At 51.7% G+C, this 10,520-nt stretch overlaps 1 protein-coding gene across 2 annotated transcripts; it reads right to left on the reverse strand.

The window, feature by feature from the left end:
- Positions 1 to 1,248: 1,248 nt before the first annotated feature.
- Positions 1,249 to 7,517, reverse strand: ORNANAV1R3008 (vomeronasal 1 receptor ornAnaV1R3008). 2 transcript variants are annotated; one of them, XM_029053582.2, is made up of 2 exons: positions 7,330 to 7,517; positions 1,249 to 2,365 (listed from the first exon to the last, which is right to left on the reverse strand). In XM_029053582.2, exon 2 carries the CDS (start codon positions 2,325 to 2,327, stop codon positions 1,356 to 1,358), a length of 972 nt encoding a protein of 323 aa, XP_028909415.2. In that variant the 5' UTR covers positions 2,328 to 2,365; positions 7,330 to 7,517; the 3' UTR covers positions 1,249 to 1,355. The 2 variants fall into 2 exon arrangements, with proteins under 2 accessions (XP_028909415.2, NP_001240329.1); NM_001253400.1 differs by lacking the exon at positions 7,330 to 7,517 and having other exon boundaries at positions 1,356 to 2,327.
- Positions 7,518 to 10,520: the final 3,003 nt, after the last annotated feature.

A 10,520-nucleotide genomic window follows, 5' to 3' on the forward strand; every position in this document is an offset into this window, starting at 1 on the left:
TTACTGCGTGCAGAGCAAGGAAAGTACAGTTCGGCAATAAAGGGGCATAAAGGCATACCAATCGATCAATCAATCGGTACGTATCGAGCACTTATCGTGTGCAGAGGAGTGAGCTAAGACCTGGGAAAAGTCGTGGCTCAGTGGCAAGAGCCCGGGTTTCCGAGGCAGGGGTCATGGGTTCGGATCCCCACTCCCGCCGCTTGTCTGCTGTGTGACCTTGGGCAAGGCCACAGTTACCTCATCTGTAAAATGGGGATTAAAAAATGTGACCCCCCCCCCCACGGGGGACAATCCGATGACCCCGTATCTCCCCCGGCGCTTCGAACAGTGCTCTGCACATAGTAAGCGCTTAACAAATACCATAATTATTATTATTGCCTTGCAACAGTTGCTAGACCATCTCAGTCCTCAAGGGGTTTACAACTTAGAGCGAGGGACAGACATTAAAATCAATTTCAGGTAAGGGAAATGGCCGTGTATAAGGCTTTGTTCCCAAGTGAGAAGCAGAGTGGTTTAGTGGAAAGAGTAGGGGAGTCAGAGGCCCTGGGTTCTAATCCTGCCTCTGCCACAGGTCCGCTGTGCAGCCTTGGGCAAATCACTTTTCACTTCTCTGTGCCTCAGTTACCTCATCTGTAAAATGGGGGTTAAATCCTACTCCCTCTGACTTAGTCTGCGAGCCCCATGTGGGAAAGGGACTGTCTCCAACCTGATTAACTTGTATCTACCCCAGAACTTAAAACTATTTGCTTGGCAGACGGTAAACGCTTAACAAGCACCAAAATTAAGTTTCAACAGGCGGGGAGGCGGGGGGGGGGGGTGACTATCAAGTGCTTGGGGAATGCCAATTCAACTGCCATTTCCCTTAAATGTAATAGATTTTCAAGTCCGCCTCCCGCTTTAGACTGTAAACTCCTAGATGAGAAGGCAAAGCTACCGACGATGGGATTGGATCAGAGGGTGCGTGGGACAGATTGATCTCTGGGCTTCGTGGACAGGGATCAGTCAGTCCTATGTATTGCCAGTAATAATAATTGCTGTGTGACCTCGGGCCTCAGTTCCCTCATCTGTAAAATGGGGATTAAGACTGCGAACCCCACGCGGAGCGGCGCTTGGCACGCAGTAAAGCGCTTAACAAACACTGTTGTTATCATTACCGAACAGGGGACCCGTAGCGTGTTAGGCGAACACGGTGACCACCACGGTGTGAAAACGGCACCGCAAATGCATAGACGCTGCAGCGGGGAGGGCGAATGGGGAAGATGTAGGTTTAGACGGCGACAAATACCCGCCCGACGCATAGCCACCCACTCGGAGCCCACGGGCGAGAAGGCAGAGCCACCGGTGATAAGATCTGATCAACGCGCGGGTGTGACTGATTGATCCCTGCTACTCACGGAGAGAGAGGGATCCGTCCCCTTCTCGTGGCTACGCTGGAAGCTTGGGAACCGGGGGTCTCTTCGGATCAGCACCAAGGGACAGACGGAGGAGTAACAGGAGGAGATGAAGGACGAGGTGTTCAGCATCTTATTATCGTACTCCTCCATGAAACTTATATAAAAGGTGATGCAGCTGTCGACACAGTAGAAGCAAACGAAGCAGATGACGAGGAGCAGGATGGTGCGAATGGCCTTGGTCTCGGCGGAGGATCTGGGGGACCGGGCGGTGCCGTGGATGTGCTGGACTTGTCTGTGATGCCGACGTAACACGATCACCAGGTAGCCGCTGGCCCCGCTCATGAGCAACACGAAGAAGAGATCGCGGATCGCGATGGCCGTTACGGTGGCCACGACGCTAAATTCACTGGTCTTGGGGATAGATGAGCAGTATTTCGAAACGTAAGTGTTGCCCGTGGTAGTGACGTTCTTGGTGGCTTGAGCGGATTTGATTGAGTTGATGTAGATCGACATATTGAGGCTCCAGAAGAAGAGGAAGGAGGGGACGATGTAACGGGGGGCTCTGGGCTTGAACCGGGCCCACCGGGAGGTGCCGGGGCTGACGGTGACGGCCTGGAACACGCTCAGGAGGCAGGTGGTGCAGATGGACAGGCCCCGGGCTACTCTCCTCAGGTACACCAGCATTTTGCAGCCAAAGTCATCCAGGATATTCTTCATCCCGAAGCCCGCCATCGTCTCCGGGACGCCCCGCGTGAGAAGGAGGCCCGTATTACTCAGGGTCAGGTGGGTGAGGATCAGGTCCGTGGGCTTCTTCTGCCGGGGCTGAGCCGCGAAGACGCGGACGTACACCAAGAACATCGCCGCGTTCCCCAGAACGCCGACGACGGTCTGGAAGAGGAAGGAAATTCCAAATATCCGGTCGCTCGTAAGCATTGGCTTGATGGCTTCCGAACTGCAGAATCCCGAGAATCCTCCAGAAAACCCAAAAAGGTATCATCAGCGAGACGACTTGGAAAAATGGAATTTTTGAGACTGAATCGATCGATCCTTCTGCGTCGTCCTCACTTGCTCCCTTTATGCATCCCCCCTCCGGGCCCCACAGCGCTTCTGTACGTATTTGTCATTTATTAATATTAATGTCCGTCTCCCGCTCTAGACCGTAAGCCCGTTGTGCGCGGGGAACGTGTCTTTTGATTGTCGTGTGGCGTTCTCCCTAGCACTTAGCGCAGCGCCCTGCACACAGTAAGCGCTCAATCATTACGACTGACTGGGTGACTGACAGTTGAGCGCTTACTACGTGCAGAGCGCTGTACCAAGCGCTTGGGAGGGTACAGTCCAAGAGAATTAAGATAAATGTAATTTAATCTTTGCTTTGGATCATGGGATGATTCCTGTCCTGGTGCAGGAAACTCCACCCCTCTACGCGAGCATACTTAGGGCAAATATTCTCCCTCAGAATTCACTGAGGGCTCAATGTGCGGTAGCCACTGTTCTGCAGGTGAAGACACATCCCTCACTCTCTAGAAACCTAAAGTCTTGTGGGGTAGAAAAGCCAATATCCATTACTAACGTAGTAGTTAAAAGAGCAAAAAATCTAAGTGATAAAAAGATAAGCAGGCAAAATAAACGACTACAGATCCACGCCTGCCGGAAGTACGCGGGAGGTGGCGTAACAAAGAGGCAGGGGGATTGATCTCGGAAGAGAAAGCTTTCTAGGGAGGCTTTGATGACTCTCCCAAGTGTTTAGTAGAGTGTTCTGCATCGTGTAAGGAGCCGAGAAATAGCACTGATTGATTGACGGGTCGGGAGGGGAGTTGTTTAGACAATTTGAGTAGCCAGGGCCTCCCGTGCAGCCAGAGAGGCGAGAATGTGAGAATTCGGAGCACTGAGCATCGGTTGACCTTGCTGTTTGCCTCCATGGCTCCTTTAATAATAATAATAATGTTGGTATTTGTTAAGCGCTTACTATGTGCCGAGCACTGTTCTAAGCGCTGGGGTAGACATAGGGGAATCAGGTTGTCCCACGTGGGGCTCACGGTCTTCATCCCCATTTTACAGATGAGGGAACTGAGGCCCAGAGAAGTGAAGTGACTGGCGCAAGTTACACAGCTGACAAGTGGCAGAGCTGGGATTCGAACTCATGAGCCCTGACTCCAAAGCCCGTGCTCTTTCCACTGAGCCACACTCCTTTCTGTGGTGAACCCCCGACTCTGCTTTTTGTCCAGCGGCAAGAGCGTGGCTCCGGAGATCGGGACCCCTGGGTTCTACTACTTCTTGCTAAAACTAAATCACCAACGGCGAAGGTTTCCGACTGAAGCGATGTGACGGCAACCCAGGCTGTCTGGCAAGGCGTGGGGCGGGGGGGGGGAATCAATCGATCAATCAGTGGTATTTATTGAGTGCTTATTATGTGCAGAGCACCGTACTAAATGCTCGGGAGGGCACACTACAGTGGAATTAGCGGGCACGTAATGAATCCCGGAAAAGTGCCGGTTATGGGCCAAAAAGACCGAGGTGACAGTACGCTAGGCGGAGCAGCTACCGCACGGTGCTGTGGTCACTTTGGCCACAGTGGAAAGAGCACGGGCTTTGGAGTCAGGGCTCATGAGTTCGAACCCCAGCTCTGCCGCTTGTCGGCTGTGAGAAGGTGGGCGAGTCACTTAACTTCTCGGTGCCTCAGTTCCCTCATCCGTAAAATGGGGATTAAGACCGTGAGCCCCACGTGGGACAACCTGATTCCCCTATGTCTACCCCGGCGCTTAGAACAGTGCTCGGCACGTAGTAAGCGCTTAACAAATACCAACATTATTATTATTATTATTATTACGTATGAATTATGCAGGGCAGAATTCACATGTCCTGGGTGATGGCTCTTTGCCTCTGCCTGCTGACTCTTGTTGAGCTGGGTCCCGGCCGGAACGGGAAGAGAATCCAAGACACGCGGCACAGATGACAGCACGACACTCAATCTGCGGACACGCTTGGCTCATCCCTTATTCCTGAAGGGACATTCCATCCTCAGTCCCTCTAAACTGTAAGCTCCTTGCGGGCACATTAATTCCTTTCACTTAATGAATTCCTTAATTAAGTTCCTTAATTCCAGGTCACTGCCAAGTGTACTGTGATGAACTCTCCCAACCGTTTTGTATGGTGCTCTGCACGCAGTAAGCGCTCAAAAAAATACCATTGACTGAAGGGGAAGCAGCGTGGCTCAGTGGAAAGAGCACGGGCTTTGGAGTCCGAGGTCATGGGTTCGAATCCCTGCTCTGCCACTTGTCAGCTGCGTGACTGTGGGCAACTTCTCTGGGCCTCAGTTACCTCATCTGTAAAATGGGGATGAAGACTGGGAGCTCCACGTGGGACAACCCGATTCCCCTGTGTCTACCCCAGTGCTTAGAACAGTGCTGTGCATAAAGTAAGCGCTTAACAAATACCAACGTTATTATTATTACTGATAACTAGACATTCATGCCATTCACTCATTAATCAGTTCATTCACTCAGTAAGCCATTCGTCAAGAAGTATTCATTGAACGGCTACTAGGTACAAAGTACCGTATTAAGGTGCGGGAACATAAAATCACCAAAGAGAATTAGACGTGGTCCCTGGCCCCCGAAGGGGCCGCTAATCTAAGAAGAAGGGAAGAGGAAGGATTGGTATGTGACGCAGAAGGAAAAATGAAATTATAAAAAGGGAAAGATAACATAAAAAGACAAGAATACTAGTAAATACGAGATTACCTACGGAGCCTCGTGGCTGAAAGAGCAGAGTTTTAGACCCTTCACCCTCTCAGGGTGTCTTTGCCTGGAGGCACAACGGCTTCAGGAAGTTTTCCTTTTTCACTGGTGTTTGTTATGCGCTAACTATGCTCCAGGCGCTGGACTAAGCACTGGTTTAGATACAAGACAATCAGTTTAGACACAGTTCTCGTTCCACATGGGGCTCAAAGTCCAAGTGCGAGGGAGAACAGATATCGAATCTTCGTTTTACAGATGAGGAAACTGAGGCACTGAGAAATGAAGTGACTCGCCCAGGGTGGCGTAGCACGTCACCTTAGAGAAGCAGCGTGGCTTAGTGGAAAGAGCCGGGGCTTGGGAAACCGAGGTCACGGGTTCGAATCCCCGCTCTGCCACTTGTCAGCTGTGTAACTTGCGCCAGTCACTTCACTTCTCTGGGCCTCAGTTACCTCATCTGTAAAATGGGGATGAAGACTGTGAGCCTCAGGTGGGACACCCTGATGCCCCTGTATCTCCCCCGGCGCTTAGAACAGTGCTCTGCACATAGTAAGCGCTTAACAGATACCAACATTATTATTATTAGCAGGCAAGTGACACAGCGGGGATTAGAATCCATGTCCTTCTGACTCCCAGCCTGCGTTCTTTCCACCAGACCGCACTGCTTCCCGACTGATTGATTGATTACTGAAAACCAGAGGTGCCCTGAAGTGCAGTGGAGCTGGAGTGGTTATTTTCTGGCTCTCTCCAGCGGCAAGCGATGTCTTTCCTTTTAAAGCTCACCCCCTCCAAGAGGCCTTCCCAGACTGAGCTTCCCCTTTTCCCTCTGCTCCCTCTGCAGCCTCTCTGCCCCCGCTTCACCTCCCCTCACCCTTTCCCCCCCTTTCCCTCTGCTCCTCCTCCTCTCCCTTGCCCTCCCCTCAGCACTGTGCTCGTCTGCTCATTTGTATAGATTTTCATTACCCTATTTATTTTGTTAATGAGATGTCCATCCCCTTGATTCTATTTATTGCCATTGTTTTTGTCCCTCCGTCTCCCCCGATTAGACCGTGAGCCCGTCAACGGGCAGGGATGGTCTCTATCCGTTGCCCAATTGTCCGTTCCAAGCGCTTAGTCCAGTGCTCCGCACATAGTAAGCGCTCAACAGATACTATGGAATGAATGAATGAACCTCAGAGCACCGAGATCTGATGCTCGCCACAGAGACTTCCCGGCAGTCATAACACACACGGTTCCTGACGGGTTCTGTCTCAGCGGGGCCAGGAAGAGGTGGCATTAAGAATCCCTTTGATGACCTCTATTCTAAAAAACCCCGAAAGGCCTGCAAAATAATGATGTCGGTATTTGTTAAGCGCTTACTATGTGCCGAGCACCGTTCTAAGCGCTGGGGGAGATACGGGGTTATCAGGTCGTCCCACATGAGGCTCACAGTTGATCCCCATTTTAATGATAATAATGTGGGTATTTGTTAAGCGCTTACTATGTGCAGAGCACTGTTCTAAGCGCCGGGGTAGACACAGGGGAATCAGGTTGTCCCACGTGGGGCTCACAGTCTTCATCCTCATTTTACAGATGAGGTAACTGAGACACAGAGAAGTGAAGTGACTTGCCCACAGTCACACAGCTGACAGGTGGCAGAGCTGGGATTCGAACTCATGAGCTCTGACTCCAAAGCCCAGGCACTTTCCACGGAGCCACGCTGCGATGAGGTAACCGAGGCACGGAGAAGTGAAGTGACTTGCCCACAGTCACACAGCTGACGAGTGGCAGAGCTGGGATTCGAACTCATTCTTTCATTCGTTCATTCATTCAATAGTATTTATTGAGCGCTTACTAGGTGCAGAGCACTGTAATGAGCGCTTGGAATGAACAAGTGGGCAACAGATAGAGACGGTCCCCGCCGTTTGACGGGCGCACGGTCTAATCGGGGGAGAGGGGCGGACGAGAACGATGGCAGTAAATAGAGTCGAGGGGAAGAACATCTCGTAAAATCAGTGGCAACTAAATAGAATCAAGGCCATGTACATGACCTCTGTACATGACCATGAACTCATGACCTCTGACTCCCAAGCCCGGGCTCTTTCCACTGAGCCACGCAAAAGGGAGCAGAGAGAGAGGCTAGGGAAGGGGAAAGAAAGATATTAAGCACGACACTCTTATTTCTTGGAATCAGAAACCCTTGAGGCCACTTTTTGTCTCACCTCCTTCTCGCTGTAGAGTTAGAGATGTAAAGAAGACACTCACCCAAGCTGGTCCGTGCCACTGTGGGGCTGCAGAGGGAAATTCTTGGTCTGTATGAACGTGGAGGGGTGGACCGGGCAGTAATTATAGAGTTGAGGGGGTGTGACCTCATCTCCCCACGGCTGGGATTGTTTTGTCACTGGCGTCGTCGCTTTCTGAAAGGGAGAGTCAGAAGACCGTCCCCACGGAGAAATGAATTGCTCTCCCGGCTCTGAGTCCTCCTTCTCGTCAGATCCCGGTGACAGGTTAACGAGCCAAGTGAACAATTAGACAACTCTGGTGCTGCGAAGTCACCTCCGAGGAGTAGCGGCTAAACCTCGACCTCAATTCACTGTCAGAGAATCCTGGCAGTGAGAATGTGAGAATCAGCACGGCCTAGCGCGGAGGGCCCGGGATAACCTGGATTTTAATCCCCGGCTCCCCCACTTTTCTGCTACGTAACCTCGGGCGAGTCACTTAACTCATCTGTTAAGCGAGAAGAGAGTGGGGGAGTTGGGATTAGAACCCAGATCCTCCGCCTCCCTGACTCTATCCACTAGGCCACGCTACGCGTGAACTCTCCATCTGGTGGTGATTGGAAAATGTCGGTTTCTTGTGGACCTCAGAAGAGAGCTAGCACCGGGGTTATGTTGCGTTCGTTTGGCAAGGAACGCGTCCACGCACTCTGTCGCGTTGTGTTCCGCGCACGGAAAGCGGCTCAGTGACTACCACTGGGGTTTAGAATACGGTTTAGAGATAAGAGTTTAGGGTTAGGGATGAGGTCGGTGATGGGTTTGAGTTAATTGGTCCGTCAACCAGTGAACGTATACGTAAAGATTTGAAAAAGACGACCACTGATGGTAAAAGTCACCTAGGAATGCGTGTGTGACTGATAAGGCCAAGCCGTATCAAGTACCCAAAAAGGTTATCCTTTTCTGATCCACGCAAGACTTCCCGTGTCCTCCTGCCTTTTGCGTGTCCCATCCCAGCTGATCGGCGTCACTGACTCCAGACTGCACTTTCCTCGAAGGGAGGGAACGCCTTCCAACTCCGTCGCGTTGTAGTCCACCAGGAGTTCAGTTCCGTGCTCTGCACGCAGCGTGCGCTCAGTCGATACCGTTGATTGATTCGGGTTCTGCTGAAGCCCGTAGCCCGTGGAGCGGAAAGAGATTCCCAGAGAATCCGAAGCGCCTAGATTCTCCCTGTTGCGTTCCCCAGCAGGACCACAGAGAGTAAAATCAGTGGGATCGAGCCGTATCAGTCACACGGGCCTTACCCACGCTCTCTTCTGAGGTCCGCGAGAAGCCAACGTTTTCCAATCACCACCAAACGGAGAGTTGAGGCGTAGCGTGGCCCAGCGGATGGGCTACGGGCCCGGGAGGCGGAGGATCTGAGTTCTAATCCCAACTCCCCCACTCTCTTCTTGGTTAACGGAGAAGTTAAGTGACTCGCTCAAGGTCGCGTAGTGGAGCCGGGATTAAAACCCAGGTTATCGCCAGCTGGCCCAAGTAGGCCTGCGTAGGCAATGGATTGGAGTGGCCCCGGTCAGCCAACTGTGTTTACTGAGCACTTACTGAATGCCGAACTCTGTACTAAGCGCTTGGGAGAATACAATATAAGAGTGTAGCAGACACATTCCCGGCCCACAGTGAGGTCACAGTCCAGAGGACCATCCGCCACGCCGGACAGCCGAACCACGACGTCTGTGACCTGCCCATCCTCCCTCCGTGTCTTCCCGGAGCTCCGTTCAAAACCAGCGAATGCGTATGTGAAGTCGCCTTTACACGGGAAGAAATCTCAACTGATGGTGAAAGTTCCTTCTTACGATCGGATTTACTGAGCACTTACTATACGTGGACCGCCGCCGTACTATGCACTTGGGAGAGTGCAAATCACAGACACGGTCCCTGCACTCAAGAAACTTACAGTCTAGAAGGGGGAAGGTCACCTACGAGGGCGTGTGTGACTGAAAAGGCCAAGATGGCAGCCACAGTGGACGCACAAGATGGACATCCCTTGTCGTGCCGCCGTCAATCAAGCGATCGATGGTATTTATTGGTGCAGAGCACTGTATTAAGTGCTTGGGAGAATACACAGAATTAGCGGACAGGTTCCTAGCGCAGAATGAGCTCACAGTCTAGACGATGAGATAGACGTTAATGTGAACAAATTAGTGATTTATAAAGGTATTAACCCAAGTGCCGATCGACCGCTTTAAAGCCCACGTAAGGAATTTCTGTCCGACATCGAGTTGGATGGGCAGACAGGAGGAGTGGGGAGACACGGACTGAATGCCGTATTTAGAGAAGCGGCGTGGCTCAGTGGAAAGAGCCCGGGCTTTGGAGTCAGAGATCGCGGGTTCGAATCCCGGCTCTGCCGCTTGTCAGCTGTGTGACTTTGGGCCAGTCACTTCCCTTCTCTGTGCCTCAGTTCGCTCATCTGTAAAATGGGGATGAAGACCGTGAGCCCCCCCGTGGGACAACCCGATTCCCCTGTGTCTACCCCGGCGCTTAGAACAGTGCTCTGCACGTAGTAAGCGCTTAACAGACACCAACGTTATTATCTAACGTTTGTAGCACCTGGCTCTGTTTTGCCTTTTTCCCAGATTAAGATTGCTCTACAAGAGAGATAACTACAGTTATTATTTAGTGATTTTTGAAGGGTTTGAATTTGGAGAGAGTAGTGGGCTACCGGACTAGAAGGGATAGGAAGTCCTAGGTAGGAGGAAGGGGGTGAGGAAGGGGGTCTAAAAAATAGGAAGTAGTGTGGCCCAGTGGATAGAGCCTGGGAGCCAGAGGACTTCAGGTTCTCACTGTAGCTCTGCCACTTGCCTGCTGTGTGACCTTGGGCCAGTCACCTAACTTCTCTGTGCCTGAGTTTCTTCAACTGCAAAATGAGGACTTAACTACTCGTTCTCCCTCCTAATTAGGTTTATTAGGTCTGACCTGATAAACTTGGATCTATCTCATGCTTAGAACATCGCCGGACACCCGGTAAGCGTTTAAGGAATACCGTTAAAAACAAAGAGAAAGATTTGAGCGAGGCACAGGAAATAGGGTGGTTTTGGAAGAATGAAGTGTGGGGGGTGGGTTGTAGAGAAGCAGCGTGGCTCAGTGGAAAGAGCACGGGCTTTGGAGTCAGGGGTGATGGGTTCGAATCCCCGCTCCGCCAC

Source organism: Ornithorhynchus anatinus, chromosome X3, assembly GCF_004115215.2.
Source record: "Ornithorhynchus anatinus isolate Pmale09 chromosome X3, mOrnAna1.pri.v4, whole genome shotgun sequence".
In the NCBI taxonomy this organism is placed as follows: Eukaryota; Metazoa; Chordata; class Mammalia; order Monotremata; family Ornithorhynchidae; genus Ornithorhynchus; species Ornithorhynchus anatinus.